The 20837-nt window shown below is 51.4% G+C and overlaps 1 protein-coding gene across 1 annotated transcript in view; it reads right to left on the bottom strand.

The window, feature by feature from the left end:
* Positions 1-7381: 7381 nt before the first annotated feature.
* The window catches only part of TFCP2L1 (transcription factor CP2 like 1), a gene marked incomplete at its 5' end in the record, with an annotated part of 62743 nt that continues 49287 nt past the window's right edge, over positions 7382-20837 (bottom strand). The window contains 2 exons of the mRNA XM_084892248.1: positions 7382-11078; positions 11797-11848. Of these exons, the coding sequence (XP_084748374.1) occupies positions 11032-11078; positions 11797-11848 (99 nt within the window). The 3' untranslated portion in view covers positions 7382-11031. The remainder of the gene's footprint in view (positions 11079-11796; positions 11849-20837) is intronic.

The raw sequence follows: 20837 nt of genomic DNA, 5'->3' as shown, positions 1-20837 counted from the left end.
TGTGCCCATCTGTGCCTGGGCACGGGAGCCCCAGCATCTGTTCCCAAAGCAAGGGCGGGGTGGGGGTGGGGGGCAGGCCTTGGGGGGTGCACTCCGCTCCCCAGGGAAGGACACGGAACCAGTTCTCCAGTGGCTGCGCTCAGAGGGGGGCCAGCCCACACTCCTCTCCTCCCTCCTGACTGCGGGCCCTCCGCTGATCCGTGGGCTGCAGAGGTTGGGTCCTTGTGAGTTAGCTCCCAGGGGCCATCTTGTCTGACACCCTCCCAGCCTGCAGGACGAGGCCAGACAGCCCTGCCCCCACTTGGGAGAAGTGCCCAGTGTGGCTGCCGGGCTGGCAGTGAGGGGGACAGCGGTGGCCCCACGCCTGCTCCCAGGAAGCCCCTCGCCTCCCCAGGGGCGGTAAACAGCTTCCCCTAGAGGAGGAAAAGGGAGGTCCCACAGCTGTGGCCCACTCCTCGGGGCAGCGAGGCCTGACGGTGGCTCTTGGCAGGGCTACCAGGCTACCCCTCGTGTGACCCACACCCCAGGCGTCGACCGCTCGGCCCTGGCTTGCTGCCCGCAGAACCCTGCTACCACTGTGAGGCACAGCATCCTGGCGCAGGCATGGCGGGCGGTGGGTGAGGCACGGGAGGGAAGCGCCTGGGCCAGGTGCCGAATGGGAGCCGAGTGTGGACAAGGCGCAGGCACCCTCTAGCCCCGGGTTCTCCAAGTGTGGTCCCTACACCCGCAGCATCAGCACTGGCTGGAACTTTCTAGAAATATAAATGCTCAGTCCCCAGCTCAGACCTACTGAGTCAGAAACTCTTGAACAAGCCCTTGAGGAGGTCCGGGTGCAGTGTGAGGCCACCCCGCCCCGCAGCCTGATGGGGCATCGTGCGGACTTCCTGCAGGAGCGTCCTGCCGGCTTACCTTGCCCAGTGGCCGGGCCTGCCTCCGGGGCTCACTGGGCAGCCCTCCGGGGACTGAGATGCCGGGAGAAGCAGCTGCTCGGGCCCTGCTGGGGGCCTGCCCACCAGGCCCTGTGCTCTGGGTGCACCTTTGGGCTGAGAGGTCCCTCTGGGCAGAGGCCGCACGGGGGAGGGGCGGGGGGGGGGGGCAGCCAGCAGCCCAGCCCCAGGGGAAGGCGGCAGAGGCAGCGCTGCTCAGTCTCCAGCTCCTAACGGTTCTGCGGCCTCAACCAGCTCCCTTTTGGACCCAGTGCCGTCTTGTCCCTTTTTAGCTTAAGGACCTCCAATGCTGTTTCCCACCGCCCTAGAGGGCAAATGCAAACCTCCTGCCTGCCACGGTCTGAGACCCCGTGTCAGTGTGGTCAAACTGCAGGGCGGGCACCACTTGCCGCTGAGCCAATAAGTCAGCTTGGCAGGACAGGGCCTGCATCTCTCGAGGGATGTCCAACTGCTATTTAGGCCCAATCCTAAAGGACACATGAGACAAAGTTGTTGCCAAGCTCGCTGCCGCTGCACACAGTGCCCTCAGAGCCCAGTCAAATTCCCTGCTGCACACACACACACAAACTCCCCTCAGAGCCCAGCCAAGCTCACCCCTGCACACACACTGCCCTCAGAGCCCAGCTAAGCTCACCCCTACACACACACACCCCCCTCAGAGCCCAGCTAAGCTCACCCCTGCACACACACACACACTCCCCTCAGAGCCCAGCCAAGCTCACTCCTACACACACACACACACACTCCCCTCAGAGCCCAGCCAACCTCACCCCTGCACACACACACACTCCCCTCAGAGCCCAGCCAACCTCACCCCTGCACACACACACACACTCCCCTCAGAGCCCAGCCAAGCTCACTCCTACACACACACATACACACTCCCCTCAGAGCCCAGCCAAGCTCACCCCTACACACACACACACACACACACACACACTCTGCCCTCAGAGCCCAGCCAAGCTCACCCCTACACACACACACACACACACACACACACACACTCTGCCCTCAGAGCCCAGCCAAGCTCCCGCTGCACACGCACACTGCCTTGGCAGCCTCACAGTAGCAAGGCAGATGGCACTCCACCTCACAGGAGAGAAGACTGCGGTGGGAGGTTAGCTTGCTCTAAACCCATTGGGGCCAGGATTCCAACCTAAGCCCTGGTGCCTCAGCCCTGTGCACTCCCTCTGCTCCTCTCCTGGGACCACGGGCATGATGAGCGGAGGGCACTTCTCCAGAGTACTGTGGAAGGGGATCCCTCAGGCTCCTGAGGACGGGAGAACATGGCGGGAGCCCTGGGGACACTTGGGGAAAGTACGGTCTGTCCTTTCAGAGCAGAGCCGAGGCCCACCATCCCCAGAACACACCGGGGTTAGGGATGCCGCGGGCGGCTAGTGAGACTGCAGCCTCTGCCTTACAGGAGGACAAGGCCAGGGGTGTGGCACTGCCCATGTGCCCACCACGGAGTTCAACGCAGTTCTCCCAGGACCAAGCTTCCAAGACCGGAGGACTCCCCTAAGAATGGCCACCATCGGAGAGACAGCCAGCCAGACTGAGTCTTGGCAAGGAGGTGGAGAAACCGGACGCTTGTGCACTGGTGGGAATGTGAACGGGCAGCCGCTGTGGGAACAGCATTAGTCTGACCCAGCAATTGCACTTCTGGGTGTATGGCATCAGCGTCTGACCCAGCAACCCCTCCCCCCTCTGGGTGTACACCCAAGAGAAGGCGGAGACCCCACAGAGATTTGTGGACCACGCTCACAGCAGCATCATTCACAGAAGCCAACAGAAGAAGCAACCCAAGTGTTGGTGAGCGAATTGATGGAATGTGGTGTATAGAGATAATGGAGTATCGGTCAGCCTTGGAAAAGCGAGGACAGTCTGACATGTGCATCAGCACGGGTGACCCTGAAGACGTTACGCTAAGTGAGAGGCGTCACGGAAGGACAAACGCTGTGATGCCACACTCACAGGACAGTGGGTGGCGGCTGGGGCTGCGGGAGGGAGCATTAGGGCTGCATGGGGACAGAGCTCGGGTGGGAAGGTGAGTTCTGAGGATGGATGGTGGTGACGGTGGACAATGTGCATGAACTTGACACGCCTACAAATGGCCACGATGGTAAACAGCACGCTGTATGTATTTAACTTTTTTTTAATTTAAATAAAAAGCCTGAGGTCAGGAGGTCTGAGCCAGTTTCTTACAAATGATTTTATTTGTGCTCTGAATGAGCACAGACCCCACATTGGGGCTTCTCACCGCACGATGGAACAGTGACAGGCGACACGGGCTGTATTCCAGGCACAAAAGCAACTCGGCCACGTGACAACTTGTCTTGATGCCATCTCTCTCCACGACCACCACTCCCGCCCGGCCCTCCCAGGGCCTCCACCCCAAGAGACTCCCACCACCTTTAGGAAAGTCACCCCCCTGGAAAAAGTGGGAGGTTGCACCTTAAGAAAGATATCACTTTAAATACAGGACATCAGAGAACACAGTGAACATGTGTTTACCCAGCCAGGGGAGGGCACAAAACAACCCTTTCTCCTCCGCCACCTGAACAAGCCCCGCGTCCCCCACCAGGGGTCTCCCCACCAGGAGCCCCAGGCCCAGGCACACCCTCTGGCGGCCACCAGCAGCTGCAGGAGCCTGGGCTCCTCTCTCTTTCTTTCCGTCTTGATCTCCTTCCCCTGGAAAACCTCCCCTGGGCCTCCAGCTCTGCGGGGAGGACCAAGCGAAAGGATGGCGAAAGCACCAGCAGAACCCAGCCACAGAGCCGTCAGCTCCGCCGCTGCTGCTGCTGTGGGTCCAGCTGCCAAGAGGGAGGAGCGCCCAGGGCATCGCCCAGCCAAGAGTGGGACGGCAGCTTGTGGGAGTCACATTGAGGCTGGCATTTGGCTCCTCCAGCTTCCCCAAGGGCAGAGCGGGAACCGGTCCTGAGCCCCTTCGGGAGGGTGAGGGCGGGCGGGAGCAGCCCCTCTCCATCACCAGGAGGCCGCCGCCACCAGTGGTTCCCTTTGTGGGAGGAAGAACAGCGGGACGTGTGAGGAGGCATGGTGGGTTCCGGGGAAGCCAGAGTCCATGGTCCCCAAGATGCCAGCTGGAAGTGAGGGCGGCTGCCGCTCCGTGAACAGGGGGGTTCCAGAGCCCTCAGTCAGGAGGCTCCACCCGGCGTGCCTGGCGAATGGCTAACACCAGCACAGAACCCTTCCCATCCCGGCCTCCCACCCCCGCTGGCACTTGGGCTGGGATGCAAAGACACGCCAGGCTGCAGGACGGGCCAGCCTGCGGGAAGAGCGGGGAAGGGCTGGGACCCACACGGGCGAGGCCTCGCGGCCTCAGCAGTGCACTCCACGCAGGGAGCCCGAGGCCACTCAGCTGAATGCTTCTCTCGCTTCAGAGATTAAAACAAAGTACTTTTTATTGTTTAAGAAAAGTCCCAATTTCTGGATTTTCTTTAAAATAATCCAGTGGGGATAGACAGTAATGAAAGTCTAGCTCAGTGGTTAGCAAACTTTTTCTGTAAAGGATTAGACAGTTAATATTTTCAGCTTTAAGGGCCAAGAAACATATCAATATTATGTCAGCATAATATATGCATAGCCCATGGACAGACAATAGGGTGGTGAAGGTCCGGGCAGAGGGGGCGGGTGGGCTGAGGGGGCCAATGGGGGAACAGGGGGACATACGTAATACTTTCAACAATAAAGAACTATTAAAAAATTATGTAAGAGCCGAAACTGGTTTGGCTCAGTGGATAGAGCATCAGCCTGAGGACTGAAGGGTCCCGGGTTCGATTCCTGTCAAGGGCATGTACCCTGGTTGCGGGCACATCCCCAGCAGGAGGTGTGCAAGAGGCAGCTGGTCGATGATTCTCTCTCATCGATGTTTCTCTCTATTCCTCTCCCTTCCTCTCTGTAAAAAATCAATAAAATATATATATTTTTTAAATTATGTAAAACAAAAAAATGTTAGGTCAGCATAAAAGAAAGTGAATTCCACATTTTTTAAGTGGAATTCAAATTTAATAATGGAATACTTTGTGTAATAGAGGTCTACCAATGAGAAGAATGGAATTTTTCAACGGGTGCAAGATAATATTTCACTTAATTGGGCTTGAAGAGAGCTCCGGATCCTCCAGTAGCTCACTCCTGGGGCTGGGGCGCAGCAGGCCAGCTCCTGAAGGGCGCGCGCCCGGGATCGACCTCCTGACGAGGGCTCCGGGTCAGTGCTGTGCTGTGTGAGTGAGGCTGTTTCCTCCTGGATGAAGGTTTGAAAGCTTTTCCACCACAAAAGGCTTCTTGGTCCCAGGAGGCTCCCTGCAGCCCAGCCCCTGGGCTCCGAGGACGAAGGGTGAGGACAGCTCCCACGGCCCCTTCGGGGAGGGGCCCCCACGGCCCCTTCAGAGGAGGGGCTCCCAGGGCCCCTTCAGAGAGGGGCCCCCACGGCCCCTTCGGAGAGGAGCTCCCACAGGGGCCGGTTTGGCTGCTGAACGGCAGGATGGTCAGGCCGAGCCGCAGGCAGTGACCCCTCCCGCTCACGCCGTCGGCAGCCCTCACTGAGCAGCCAATGCACCTCGGAGCTGCTCCTGGGGGCACCCCTCAAGGCCTCCACATGGCAGGGGTGGGGGCAGGCCCAGCCCTGAGTCACTGGCAGGAGAGCCACACTCAAGAGCTACTGCCTTCCTCCTCCTGGCGCCCGCCTCACCCAGGGGCCTGGGCACCCCGGCAGGTCCCTGGAAAGAGGCCGGGGGACCTCACCAGCACCTCACTGCCCCGGCTCCCGAGGGCATCGCGGCAACACCCACATCTCCAGGCCAGGGTCGTCTCAGAGGCCCCCTGCCCTCTGGGCACCGGGCAGGGACGGGGCTGGAGGTGGTCAGAAAGGATGTAAAACAGCAGCTGCCAGGGCCTGACTCTGCACACCCAGAGCAGGACACCGGGAGGACACGGACACGGGCGGCCGTGTGGACACAGGGCCTTGCTGTCGGGCCCTGTCACGGCACTGCCCCCTCCCCAGGAAAGCTGGACTGGGGTGTGGACTCCCCAGGTCAGGCAACTTTACCTTACCCAGCTTCAGCCAAACCAGGAATGCCACCTGGACATAAGGGGATGGCAGCAACCAGCAGCCAAGCCGAGGGTCACTCACGCCCCACTCAGAGCGCGGAGAGCGATGCGCTGCCTGCAGAACCCCTGGACTGGAGCTGCTGAGCAGCCAATCCTGTCCTGCTCGGGCTGCTTTGTGTGCTGGAGGGTCCAGCCCACCTGTGAGCCACCCTGATTCTCAGAGGCACAACAGGGACCTATGCCTCCAAATTTAAGAAACCACTGCGCCCACCCACCACCTGCTCACGGTGCGACTCTGAGGGAGGGAAATTGGGAAAGGCCCACGGCTCCTCGTCACCACGTGACTGAGCCCTCGTTTTAAGGGTTCACACAGAGACCCAGAGAGGCGAAGAGACTCACAGAAGGTGAGGGGGGGTCCCCTGTCCTTTCCACCTCTCCCTACCTCACCCATCACCTCTCGTCACCTCCTCGGAGACTCGTTCTTCCGCCCTCTCTCCACTGACAGCAGCATGTTTCCCACCAGCTCGTTAATGATTTTCCGACCTCAGGTGACAAGCCGGCCTGAAGCCACCTGACTGGACACCATGACACACACTCAGCCAGCTCCAATCTCCCCCAGTGAAGCCCCAAACCTAGAGTGACAGCTCTTCCCCAGGGGCCGCCTGGCGGGTCAGCAGGGCAATGTCGGCCCTCTGTGTAGGAGCCCAAGCCTGGACTTCAGATTCCCCACCTCCTGCCTTTCCCAAGGGCACAAAGCCCCTCCCCCCGCAAACCCTGCGCTCCTCCCAACGCCTCTGCGCCTTTAAGGTGCAGCCTGGGAAACAGCCTCACAAACAGGGACTTGCTCGGCCCTAAGAAACCACGGCCCGAGAGTCAAGAGCACGGTCTGGGGTCCAGGTTCAAGTTAGTGGCCGGAGCGCACTGGAGGGTCACCTTTACGAAGGACTTGTACGCATGCAAATAAGCAAAACAAGACGCTGGTGGGGAGGGTCTGAGGGCATGTGCCGGGGTGGGGGTAGGGAGGCTGGGGGAAGATCAATGGGGGGGAAAAGGAGACATACATATACTATTTGTAATACTTTAAACAATAAAATAATAAAATAAAATAAAAACCTACCCCTGCGGAGCAGGAGCCTCTGCCTGGGACACGTGGGGCCCTGGAGGCTCTGCCCGGGGGCCCAGGGCTGGACTCGGAGCTCACAGGACAGAGCGCCCAAGCATTTTACTTAATAAAATAAAAACAATAGAACCGACAGCTTTAGCTCATCTGACTCTGATGGAAGGGACAAGCTGCTGAATTAGGTGACTAAAACGTCTGATGCCAAATGACCATGTGTTTTCTTTTTGGTATTTCTTATTTTCTACTTGTTAGTAAGCCACAAGATTTAACTATAACCATTTAGGAGAACAGACAGCAGCGGGCATTTCCGATAATGAAAGATTCTACTAACAGCAAACTTAAGGTAACAGATCTTTATTAGGCCTCCTTTGGAATTCAGAGATAAAAACAGTAGCCTGCCATCCTTTAGGGCTAAAATTTAGCCTGCCATCGCGTGGCCTGGGTGGGAACACCACTTAGGCAGTGGCTGGCGCTGCCTTGAACGGCTGGACATCAGAAGACCAAAGGTCTAGTCTGGTTCCGTGTAACCTAGGCAAGTTATTCCACTTCTACGTGACTCAGTTTCCTCAAAAAAAAAAAAAAAAAAAAAAAAAAAAGGACAGGCATTGACCTTCCCCCAGGGAACAGTGTGTAATGTGAGAATGTGCTCCAAGAAAGATTGCAGAACATCAGAGTGACATGGCCCAGTGTTGTTGAGACAAGTAAAGAGGAGACAGCAGAAAGAGAACAAAAGCCAGTTGTGAAAGAGAAACAGTGAGCTTTCCAATAACAACCTCATAGCCTTAAAAAAAAAAAAAGATCAGGTGCTATCAGGCCTTTAGCAAGGTTGACATGGCAATGAATTCCCCGGAATTCTAGAAGTCTTTTCTACATCTGGTGCTGGGACAAATGGACAGCCACATGCAAAAGAACAAAGTTAGACTCCTACCCCACACCGTCCGTAGGCATCCCTCGGAGGTACTGCAATAATGCTGGCATCACAATAAAGCAAGTCATAAGAGATTTGCTGGTGGAGGGTCTTGCCTTCAATTTGTAAAAAATGTAACATCTGTGAAGTGCACTAAAACTAGGTATACCTGCACAAAAACTAGCTCAAAATGAATCAAAGATCATGTGAAAGCTAAACTATAAGACTTCTTAGAAGAAAATATAAACAGAAATCTTCTTGACCTTGGACTAGGCAATGGTTTCTTAAATTTGACACCAAAAGCACAAACAATAAAATAACAAATGAGCAGGCCCTGGCCGGGTAGTTCAGCTGTTAGAGCGTTGTCCTGATATGCCAAGGCTGCAGGTTCAGACCCAGATCAGGGCACATACAAGAAACAACCAATAAACGCATAAATAAGTGGAACAACAAATCAATGTTTCTCTCTCTCTCTCAAATCAATTTTTTTAAAAAGAAAAAATGGGTAGTATTGCATTTCATCAAACTGAAAGAACAACAAGAAAGTGAAGACAACCCACAGGATGGGAGAGAATTTTTCCAAATGATATATCTGATAAAGGACCTGTACCTAGAATATGGAAAGAACTCATATAACTCAATAACAAAAAGACAAACAAGTCAATTAAAAATGAGCTAAGGATAAACAATTCTCCAAAGAAGATATACAAATAGCCAATAAGTACATGAAAAAAAACGCTCAACATCATTAGCCATCAAGGAAGTGAAATCAAAACCACAATGAGATCAGTTCACACCCACTAAGATGCTCTCATCAAGAAGTCGGACGACAGCAAGTGTGTGGAGAAAGCAGAACCCTCGCCCACTGCCGATGGGAAAGCGCTGAGCTGCTCTGGAGAGCAGTCCAGCAGTTACTCAGAAAGCTAAACATAGTGTCTGCATCACCCAGCAACTCAACTCCGATGTGTACTCCCAAGAAAAATAAAGACGTCTGTGTACATAAAAGTTGTACAAGAATGTTTATAGCAGCATTTTTCATAATAGCCCAAAAGTAGAAACAACTCAAACGTCCATCAAGTGATAAATGGACAAACAAAAGGTAGTCTATCCATTGAATGAACTATGACTCAGCTATAAAAAGGACTGACGTACTGATACATGTTCAATAGGGATGACCCTAGAGAGCATTATGCTAAGTTGAAGAAGCTAGTCACAAAAGACCACACATTGTCTGATTCCATCCATGTATAAAACGCCCCAAACAGGCGAAGCTATGTCAAAAGTAGACTCGGGGTTGCCCAGGACCAGGGAGGCAGGAGAAAAGTGGGAAAGTGATTGCTAAAGGGTACAGGGTTCCTTTGGGGGGGAGGGGGGTGAAAATGTTCTACAATTGATGATGGTTGTTCTGTGAACTTACCAAAAACCATTTAGTTGTACACTCTAAGTGGTTGAACTGGATGGTAAGTGAATTATATCTCAGTAAAGCTGTTATTGGCTCCTTCTTCCCCCCAAAAAGGAAAAGGAAGCAGGAATCTGTCTTTACGCTGTGGGAGTTCCACCCTGCTGTCCCAGCATAATCATTATGCCATCCCACTCACTCTACGAAGCGCCCTGGTTTGTCTGATAAACGTATATCATCACCCTGCCTCTGTGATATCAAACGGATGTTATCTGGGCTTCAGTTTCCCCATCTGTAACCAGGCTCCCCCAGTTCTGACCCCCTCGGACCCTAACACTGCATCCCAAAAGCTCTACTTCAGAAGCGGCAAATCCCTGCTCAGTTGGAACAGGCTCACCATGCTTTGAAAGATGAACCTAAGTGAGCAGAGAGTGGAAGCCTTGGGCCAGTATTAATTCCTGGATCCCAGGAAACAGAGGCAAGACAAAGAGGAATTCCTTATGTACCAGGTACTGATATTCAATTCCCTCCTATACCACTAAGAAAGGTGATCCAAGCACAGAAACTCGAGGAAAACGCTCCAACCACATCCCCTGCAAATGAAAACAGATCCACACTTCCTGGAGGGCCTCTCAGAAAACATCGGATCCTTAGGGAACTTGGCAGGCTTGGCAGCAGGCAGCTGAGTCTTCTCTAAATGGGATTTGGTGAGGCACCAAGAGGGCTAGGCATCATGACAGTCAAGGTCATTGGATCCCACAATGGGAAGACTTCCTAGTCCTCCTTACCCATGACTACAGGAATAAAACTACACCAAAGGAACTCAAGAGGAGTTATTTTGTTTTCGTCCCTTTTATACTCATAAGAATGAGCCTAAAATAGCCTTTCTGCCCACCCCCCACCTCCCAGGCCTAGGTCTGTGTGGCAGCTCCCACACGCGTACGTGGTGTCCACCACAGCTACGCAGAGGGAGCCCACCGCTGGGCTTTGAAGTAGCAGATCCTCAGAAACAAGGTGAAGTGAAAGAAGGAGGCATGGAATAAACCCCACTCCCATCAACCCACCCGGGAACAGGACCGAAAGATGCTCACCAGGGTCATCGAGAACGGAAATCAGCACAAAAACAGATGATGGTGGCAAACCGCCCCCATCCAGGCAGCAGTCCTGGCCCCGGAGCCAGTTACCAGAGAGGAAGGCGAAGGTTGGGCAGAGCTTTGTCTGGAGGCAGGGAGAGGTCGAAGGAACAAACACATTGGCACCAAGACAGCCCAGGAACCAGCCTCCAACTAGGAGAGCGAGGCATTCCGACCAGATGCCCCTCACCGCTGTCGGCCTCTTTAGAGAGGTGGGCGTGGGGAGGACCAAGGAACCACTCAGAAGCTGGCAGCCAGGAGCAGGGAGAGAGGAGCCGGGGGATCTGCTTGCAGAGGTCTGCGTGGGTTTCTGCTGGCTGCCGGTGTGCGGCTTCCGTAGACCGGCAAGGTCCCTTCTAGCCGCAGCTGGTCAGGGAGCTGCAGCTTCCGATGGTGCAATTCCTACATCCAAGGGGGTCGACGGGGCTGGGCGGTGGAGGCAGCTGCCGCTGTGCTGCTCAGAGGCCACACTTCAGGATGATGTGGTAGCCATCACTGCTTTCCGCTGCAAGAGGGAAACACCGGGCATTCTTCAGGGAGAAAGGCATGGCGCCGGGGCATGGGGGAGTCACAGGAGGCATGGAATAGGGCACCATGGAAGCCCTATTGAATGTTGGCGAGACCAAAGCAGATATGCCCACCCATGCCTTCCCTTCTGTCTGCATCGGGCCTTCCTACCTCAACTCTGGGCCCAAGGACCAAAACACCCACATCCCAGGATGCTCTGCTCACACAGCTCCTCAGGTGAACGGCCCAGGCCCGTCACGTGCAGCATCATTCTGATTGACCCCACACTCTCACTGCCTTCCCTTCTCCTGGCCCATGAGTTCCAGGCTCCTTCCTCCGGAGGGCCCTTCATACCCCCACACACACCCCCGCCCGCCCAGGGCCCCAACCCACCAGGCCCAGCTGCTGTACCCCATGCTCACTTTTCCTAGAGCCTGTGGTTCACAAAAACTCAAACGCATCTTCTGTGCACCTGACACTGAGTCTGTGGAGCAGAACCGTCTGGCCAGGACTTCCTTTTCAGAAGTGGCTCTGGGCCAGCCTCACTGATCCGCACCCGCCGGCCAGGCTTCACGGGGAGTCCGTGCTCTCCTCCCCAGGACGTTCCAGGAACATCCCTGGAGGGGAGTGTGTGCAGGCACCCCCTCTCGCAGCATGTTACCCGGGGGTGCAGCCATCACACTTCAACCAAGCAAAACAGCTGGCGGGGGCTTTACCTTTTAAGGTGCTGAGGACAAAACAGGATTCATCCTGGAAATTCTGCACCATCTGAAAGGCAAGAGCGAGACCATGTCCCTTCAACCATGGGCTCACGTAAGAAAGCCCCAGGGTAGGAGCCCAGAGCCTGGACTACATTTCTGTTCGCTTTTGTTTTGCTTTTTCCCAGTTACTGGGTCTTCCAGTCCCCATCACAGATACAATACATGAGCCTGTACATATATAGTAACAAAAGATAAAAAAAAAAAAAAAATAGCATGCTTTAAAAACCTGGGTAATTATTGTGAGTTCAAGTTACAGGAGTGGGCAACAAGCAGTAGGTTTACAGTTTTGAGTACATGAAACACATCTATAATAATAAAGGATAATATGCTAATGAGACCAGACATCTAGACAATCTTTCCTGATGAAGCAGGGCCAGCAGGGGGAAGGAAGGCCTACTCTTGCACTAATTTTCGTGCATCGGCCCTCTAGTCCTATATAATAAAAGCCTAACATGCTAGGAGTCCAGTCATCTGGCCATCCAGTCAAAGCGAAATATGCTAATGATATGCTAAGGATGCTCAACTGCTCGCTATGACATGCACTGACCACCAGGGGGCAGGTACTCTGACAGATAGGTTAGCTTGATGTTGAGGTCCGGCTGATCGGGACTGAGTAAGACAGGCTGGACACGTCCTGGAGCCTGCCCCAAACCCTGTATCCCTCCCCGGCCCCAATCATGCACCAGCTTCTAATAGTTAATAAAGCTACTGTAATAATCATAACCTGCATGTCTTTTTCCATAATGTGAATGAGAAAGGAGCCACCTGCTAGCCTGACAGGCTGAGGGAGGCCTGCTGGAGGCCCCACACACTCAGACCTGAAGTCACCGCAGAGCACGGTCGGAAATGAAATCTTCCCAACGGCAGGAGGTCCTGGAGGGCATTTCTCCCCGACAAAGGCCAGTCTCACCTTCACTGAGCCGTCTGCTGTCTGGTTTTGCATCTGGGATAACATACCTGATAACGTGCCTTTGGAATGTCGGAGTGATTTCCTTTTCTCCGGGCCCTCAGAGCACAGCCTCCCCAGAGCAGACCACAGATCCCCTCACGGTCATTGTTATTGTGTTAGTTTTGGCTGTTAACTACCTTATACCTACCAATGTAAAAGAAGTGTCTATTCCTTTGACTTTTCACCCAATCCCAGAGATTTCTCTGCTTTGCCTTCTGCCTCCCTAATCAATCACCAATGAACTCTATGTGACCCCCTTACACCTTCTCCTTTGACTGTCATGTTTAAAATGAGGTGCAGAGGAGGACCACGATGACAGCGTAGGTAAAGGCCAGCACTCGCCACCTCCCACAACCATATAAAAGTCACAACTAAAATACAGAAAGCCATCATTCAGAACAGCCTGAAAACTAGCTGACCGGCAGTCCTACAACTAGAGAAGTAAAGAGGAAAGTACATTGAGACTGAGAGGAGGGGTGGAGGCACAGAGGTACAGAAAGGTCTGGTTCAACACCCACATGTAGCGTTGTTTTTTTTTAATTGGGAGAGATAACATAGCTGTGGAGGCCTCCTGTGAGGAACAAGGGGTCCCCGCCAATCACCAGCCCTCCGCCCAGAGTTCCAGTGCTGGGAAGAGCAGTCCCCATAACTTCAGGCTGTAAAAATCAGCAGGGATTGGGGCTGAGTGACATGGAGGTGGTTGGAGTGCCAAGGAGTTCCTCTTAAAGGGCCAGCATATGGGCTTCCCAGAATCCATCCCTCTGGGCTCCAACACTAGAGTGGCGGCTTGAAAGGAATGTGAGACATTAGGAAAGGAACTGGATTGTCTAGCATCGGGGCAAGAACCTGGGGGTGACTTTCTCCCAGATAGGGACACTCACGGGGGTTCCTGTGCTGGGACCTCCCCTATCCCAGAGCTGACTGACAGCCATCAGTTTGGCTCACAGGGAAAATTTCAATGAGCTTGGCTCACACTGTTTGCTCCATCCTGATGATTCCCTAAGACGCATCCAATTTGCAGCCCCACTGAAGCTGTTTACATAGTCTTTTCCATATGAATGGCCTGTCCAGGTTCAGGCTTCAGACTTTCCTAAAATCTCTTAAAACAAGAAGCAGCTGACATCAATAAGAGAACATGCTTCACAGATAGGTGCACTTGGTCACTTCAAAGCCCAACACAAGTGGCAGCCATCTGCAGATCTCTCTGCAGCTCCTGTCCCAGTGGCTGAAGTTGCAACTCCTGGAAGGCTCCAGAGCCAGGGCACCAAGAGGACAGCTTCAGACCATACCAGATCACAACTCTACACATCCACAGGTGACACACTCAAGGAGAAGACTCAGTGTGAACCAAAGCCCCAGTGAAGCAAGTCTCGCTCCATAGGGGTGTCTCTTGCACAGCAGCTCTCCCACTGTAGCTGCCACTGGTCCTTACAGCCAATTGACTGGGAGGAAGAGGGGGGGTCAAGTACTCTCAGTGACACCAACAGCAATCAAGGCTCAACTACAACAAGACAGTGTACACAGCCCACACAAGGGCACACCTAGAGTGCCCACCTGAGATGACTGAGGAGGTTGAGTCTACAGAAACCTACTTCACAAGGTCACTCTACCAACTCCAGGAGACATAGCAGCTCTGCCCAATACATAGAAGCAAACACAGAGAAGCAGCCAAAATGGGGAACAAAGAAACATGACACAAATGAAAGAAATGGAAGTGAGCAAACCATTGGATACAGAGTTCACAACAATGGTTATAAGGTTGTTCAAGGATCTTAATGAGAGTATCAAGGGACTTACTGAGAATTTCAAAGACATGAAAAAGGACCAGGCAGAAATTCAGCATACATTAACTGAAATAAAGAATAATTTCCAGGGATGCAGTAGTAGAGAATTCTGAAAATCAAATCAACGATATTGAATATGAGGAAGGAGAAAACACCCAATTGTAAAAGCAAAAAGAATAAAGAATCAAAAAATATGAAACTAGTATAAGGAGCCTCTGGGACAATGTCAAGCATAACACCATTAGCATAATGGGGGTGCCAGAAGAAGAGATAAAGCAAGATATTGAAAACCTATTTGAAGAAATAATGACAGAAAACTTCCCCTACCTGGTAAAGGAAATAGACTTACAAGTCCAAGAAGCACAGTGAGTACCAAACAAGAGGAACCCAAAGAGGCCCACACCAAGACACATCATAATTAAAATGCCAAGGTTAAAAATAGAGACAATCTTAAAAGCAGCAAGAGAAAAGCAATTAATTACCTACAAGGGAGTGCCCATACAACTGTCAGCTGATTTCTCAACAGAAACTATGCAGGCCAGAAGGGAGTGGCAAGAAATATTCAAAGTGATGAACAGCAAGGACCTACAACCAAGATTACTCTACCCAGAAAAGCTATCATTCAGAATTGAAGGTCAGATAAAGAGTTTCACAGACAAGAAAAAGCTAAAGGAGTTCATCAACACCAAATCAGTATTACATGAAATGTTGATGGGTATTCTTTAGAAGAGGAAGACAGAAAAAAGAAGAGAAAAGAAGAAAGAAGAAGGAAGGAGAAGAGATAAAAAATATGAACAATAAAGTGGCAATAAATACATATCAACAACTGAATCTAAATCAAGATAAATAAACAAGAAACTTAATGAACAAAATAAACTCATGAATAAAATAGAACCAGAGGCATGAAAACATGGAAGAGACTGACAAATTTCAGAAGGAAGGGGACAAAGGGATGGGAAGAGAGTAACCAAAAATGTTCAATGCATATATGCATTACCTATGGCACAGACAGTACAATGGTGAAGGCCTGGGGCAGGGTAAAAACTGGGTGGAGGGAGGCACTGAGGGGAAAAATATATACTCTCAACAATAAAGACTTCAAAACAAAAACAGGAAGCACACAAGATGTCCTGATAAGTACATGTATAAACAAACTGTGGTATAGCCACAGTTATAGCCTATATAACAAAAGGCTAATATGCAAATCAACCAAACAGTGGAATAACCAGTTACTATGATGCACACTGACCACCAGGGGGGCAGATGCTCAAAGCAGGAGCTGCCCCCTGGTGGTCAGTGTGTGCCCACAGGGGGAGTGGCACTCAGCCAGAAGAGCGCAGTGTGGGTGGCAGGAGCCTCTCACACCCCCGAGGGCTTCCGAACTGCGAGAGGGCACAGGCCAGGATGAGGGACCCCCGTGAGGGCACGGATTTCATGCACCGGGCCTCTGTTTCTACAATAAGAAGAAATAAACTATCAAGCCATGAAAAGACACAGAGGAACCTTAAATGCCCATTGTTAAGTGTCAGAAGCCAGTCTGAAAAAGCTGCTTACTATATGATGCTAACTAACCATATGACGTTCTGAAAAAGGCAAAACTATCTAGACAGTAAAATTATCAGTACTTGGCAGAGTTTCAAGGGATGAGGAGAGGGGAAGAGGAATAAAGAGGTAGAACACAGGGCACTTTTGGGGGCAGTGGCATGATTGTACATGAGGATAATGGTGGACACATGATATCATGCATTTGTCAAAATCTACAGAACTGTACAGCAGCAAGAGTGAAATCTAATGTAAACTAGGGACTTCAGTTAACGATAATATACCAATATTGCCTCATCAATTATGACAAATGTGCCACACTAATGACAGAAGTTGTGCATGTGTTGTGGGGAAGTGGAAATGGGAACTCTCTGTACTTTCTGCATAATTTTTCGATAAACCTAAAACTGCTCTAAAAAAATAAAGTGTATTTTTTTAAAAGATAGGGAGGGAGACAACACCATAAAAAATATAATAAAATCACGTGCAAAACTGCCCTTTTCTCAAACTGTTGAGATTTTTGCTTCCCATCAATGGTCAGTTTGGCTCAAATAAACTCATTAAAAAATCTTACAGGTTTGGACGTTTCTTACATGGACAATACGAACAGCTGTAAGCCTACTTTTGCCCACCCCTGTCTGAACAGAGTGCCACCCCCTGCATCTTATAATGGGCAGGAACTGAAGACTCCTCACCAGCCACCTCTCAGGAGCTCCCATTTTGATAAACTACCTTGTAATTTTGGACAAGTTTCTCCCAGTCTCATGTTCTATCTGTAAAATAGGGCTGTTTTGATGATAAAAATATAATCAGGATTTAGGGTGACAGAAGCTGGCATCACAACTGCTGGGTGTGGCGGTGTGCACGTGCTTTGCAGAACTGTCCATGGGCCTGTGAACATGACCCTGGCACGTCTGTCTTCTAGACAGACGCCCTGGAGAACTGCACGCACACATAGGCACCGAGGACGTTCAACGTGGCACCCACGCCCCAATCGGCCCCACGCTGCCTGCAGTGCCAGCGGCCGCCAGCTGCACACATCAAGTGGGAAAAAGGAAGTCACAGACACCACACGCTACTATTCCACTTACATGAAATGTTTAAATAGGCAAAATTCAGCCGAAACCAGTTTGGCTCAGTGGATCGACCCACTTCAGGCCTGCAGACTGAAAGGTCCCAGGTACGATTCTAGTCAAGGGCATGTACATTGGTTGTGGGCACATCCCCAGTGGAGGGTGTGCAGGAGGCAGCTGGTCAATGTATCTCTCTCATCGATGTTTCTAGCTCTTTATCCCTCTCCCTTCCTCTTTGTGAAAAATCAATAAAACATATTTAAAAAAATAAAAATCAATAAATCAATAAATAGGCAAAGTTCAACAGTACATTGAGGAGGAACAAGAGAATGATGAATACAAAATTCAGACTGGCAGGTGGAGGTGGAGAGGAATCTGAAATGAGCTCACCAAGGGGCTCCTAACATAACACTCTGTTGTGTTATTAACCTCAGAGCAGGTACTGGGCACTTCGATTATTCTTGAAACTGCACATAAGCTTCATACACTCCTGGCATACGTGTGCTGTATTCCACTATGTAAATGGAAAGAATTCTAAAAATACACACACATACATGCACATACACACCACACTCACACCCTAGCTAATACGACAGCAGAACCCTTTCCAACTTAAAAAATGCAACCATGTTTTATTGCCTGTCTGGATTACTGCCCCGAATCCTGCAAACCCACCCACCCGTAGACCCCAGCCCCACCCTGCAGGGCCTAATGACGTGTGAAGCACATTTATTCTGTACTGCTGGCCTGCTCCCGCGAGGTCCCTTGGCAGCCGCCCACTTGGGCATGCAAAGCCCGAGGCAGAGCCCACACGGGCTTAATCAGTAACTCCCTCACTTAATTAACTGCCCTTGCACCCCAGGGGCCGCGCGGCGGCTGGCCAGGCTGCCTGCACTGCTCCGGACAATTAAGAGCCAGAGGTTTCCAATTGACTTGGGGTTAAGAGGCAAGGAGACTTCGGGGAATAAGAATGCCCTACTTAGCTGAGGTGGCATTTGAGTTCTGTTCTCTGCTTCACTGCCTACTCTTGGGGGTACAGGGCAAGCTGGGGAAGGACCTTCCTTCAGGGACCAGTGGCATTGCCAGGGTTCCATACATTCTTGGCTTTTGTCTTCACAGAAGAAATTCGTTCTGAATTGCAAAGTAACAAGTTTTCCATGCCACCACAACAACCCACTGCTCAGGGCAGTGTGACCTTCCTGGCTAGTCCAAAGTTAAGTTCTCAGGCCATAGACTCTGGGCTTCATTTCTTTATCTGTGAAATGGGGCAAAAAAAAAAAATAACTGCATTAGATTTGGACATAATGACATGGAAGGAATTCTGACCTCGTGATGCAAGTAGCAAAGTGCTGAGGGATGTACAGCTGCATGTGGGCTGCACTTTTGAGAAACTGGCACATACACACTCGGATACACACTCCACTGGCATAGGACTGCCTGGCAGCATCTCATCACACTTACAGCACACTCCTCCAGGAAGAAGGTGGGGAAGCCAGGGCCTTTCACACCTGCCTTCCGCTGCTCCATGCTGCCTGGCGGCTTACTCTGTGACTTGCTTTTTATTTTATTTTATCTTATTTTATTTATTTATTTATTTATTTATTTATTTATTTATTTTAAATATATTTTATTGATTTTTTTTTTCATAGAGGAAGGGAGAGGGATAGAGAACTAAAAACATTGATGAGAGAGAAACATCAACCAGCTGCCTCCTGCACACCCCCTACTGGGGATGTGCCCGCAACCAATGTACATGCCCTTGACTGGAATCGAACCTGGGACCTTTCAGTCCGCAGACCAACACTCTATCCATTGAGCCAAACCAGTTTCGGCTGTGACTTGCTTTTTAAATAAAAAGGAACCAACACCACCTCACCTCATAGGCTCTGAAGTATAAGATTATTACTAACTAGTGGCCCGGTGCCCGAAATTTGTGCATGGTGGTGGTGGTGGTGGGGGTGTTCCTCAGCCCGGCCTACACCCTCTACAATCTGGGACCCCTCGAAGGAAGTCCTACTGCAGGTTTACAGGGATCGGGCCTAACCCGGTAGTCAGATATCCCTCTCACAATCCGTGACTGCTGGCTCCAGCTGCTCATCTGCCTGCCTGCCTGCCTGCCTGCTGATTGCTCCTAACCACTCTGCTTGCCGGCCTGCTCACCTCCAAATGCCCACCGCCAGCCTTCTCACCCCCAACTGCCCCCTTGCTGTCGTGCTCATCCCAAACTAACCCCCCCCCCCCCCACTGTCTGCTCACTGCCAACTGACCCCCACTGACGGCCTGCTCACCTCCAGCTGGCCCCCCTGCTGGTCTGCTTATCCCTAACTGCCCCTGCAGTCCCATCCTGGCCTGGCCAACCCTCGGTGACCCAAGGTCCCAACCCTTCCTTTTATTTTTTCTTTCAGCGCCTCCTTGAGCGGAGGCCAGGGCCAGCTGGAAGCAAGCATCTAGGATTTATTTATTTTCTATAATTGAAACTTTGTAGCCTTGAATGGAGGCCCAGGTGGGCGGGAAGCTTGACTTCCTCCATTGCTGGGGGAAACCCAAGCCTCCTGCTTGCTCCAGCTCTGTGGCAGCCACCATTTTTGTTGGGATTTATTTATCTTCTATAATTGAAACTTTGTAGCCTTGAACGGAGATCAGGGCCAGCCAGGGTGTGTGGGAAACTTGGCTTCCTCCATTGTGGGGGCAACCCAAACCTCCTGCTTGCTCCAGCTCTGTGGCCAGCAGCCATCTTGGTTGGATTAATTTGCATACTCACTCCTGATTGGCTTGTGGTCGCAGCTTGTGGGCATAGCAGAGTGGTATTTAATTTACATGTTTCTCTTTTATTAATGTAGATAATTATAATTTTTGAAATAAATATACAGACCATTAAAAGCCTTACATTTTATACATCATCAAATTTAAAGATCTGTCCATCACTTGCTCCCCAAAATAATAAGTGCCTAGCACTGTCAGCAACAACATCCACTGCTTATTTAGCATCTCCTGGTACCTAACACAGTTTCCTCATTTTATCCTTACCTGCTTAATAGGTATAATTATCCCCGTTTTACAGATGTGGAAACTGAAGTTCAAAGAGGTTAAATAAATTTGCCCAAGGTTGCTCAGCTACTAGGAGCCAGTTCCAGGTCAGGGACACCAGTCCAATTCCAAACACCACATTTTCTCTATGTCCCTAGCAACTACTCCTGTGCCATTTCCCCTAAAATCCTCTATATAGGCTTTCACAGTTCCCACAGCTGGCTCAGGGTCTGCAGGGGCTGAGCAGGGGGATCACGGTTCCAGCCCTGCTCCCATCAGCCTATTTTTTTTAAAGGGTCAATTCAAGAGAGGTTGGATAGCCTACTGGCCAGTGCTCAGGCTCTACAGCTCGACTACCAGGTATCCCCCCCAACCCTGCCCCTGGCTCCAACCCTCACCAGCTGTGCAACCTGGGCACTTGCCTCTCTGTGTCTCAGTTTCCTATCTGTGAGATGGGATAATTCATCATAGGTAGACTATAAGTTATTCATAGAGGCTGCTGGAGACCCACGCAGTTCCTCTTAAAGGCCCAACACACAGACTTATTCAGACTCATTCCCAGGGAGGAAGGAACTGGATTGTCTTGTATCAGGCAGCTTTCTTTTAGCCAGGAATGCTCAC

Source organism: Pipistrellus hanaki (genome assembly GCF_964339955.1).
Source record: "Pipistrellus hanaki genome assembly, chromosome: 8".
NCBI lineage: Eukaryota > Metazoa > Chordata > Mammalia > Chiroptera > Vespertilionidae > Pipistrellus > Pipistrellus hanaki.
The sequence above is the reverse complement of the archived record's forward strand: the minus strand, read 5'-3'. Positions and strand labels throughout refer to the sequence as shown.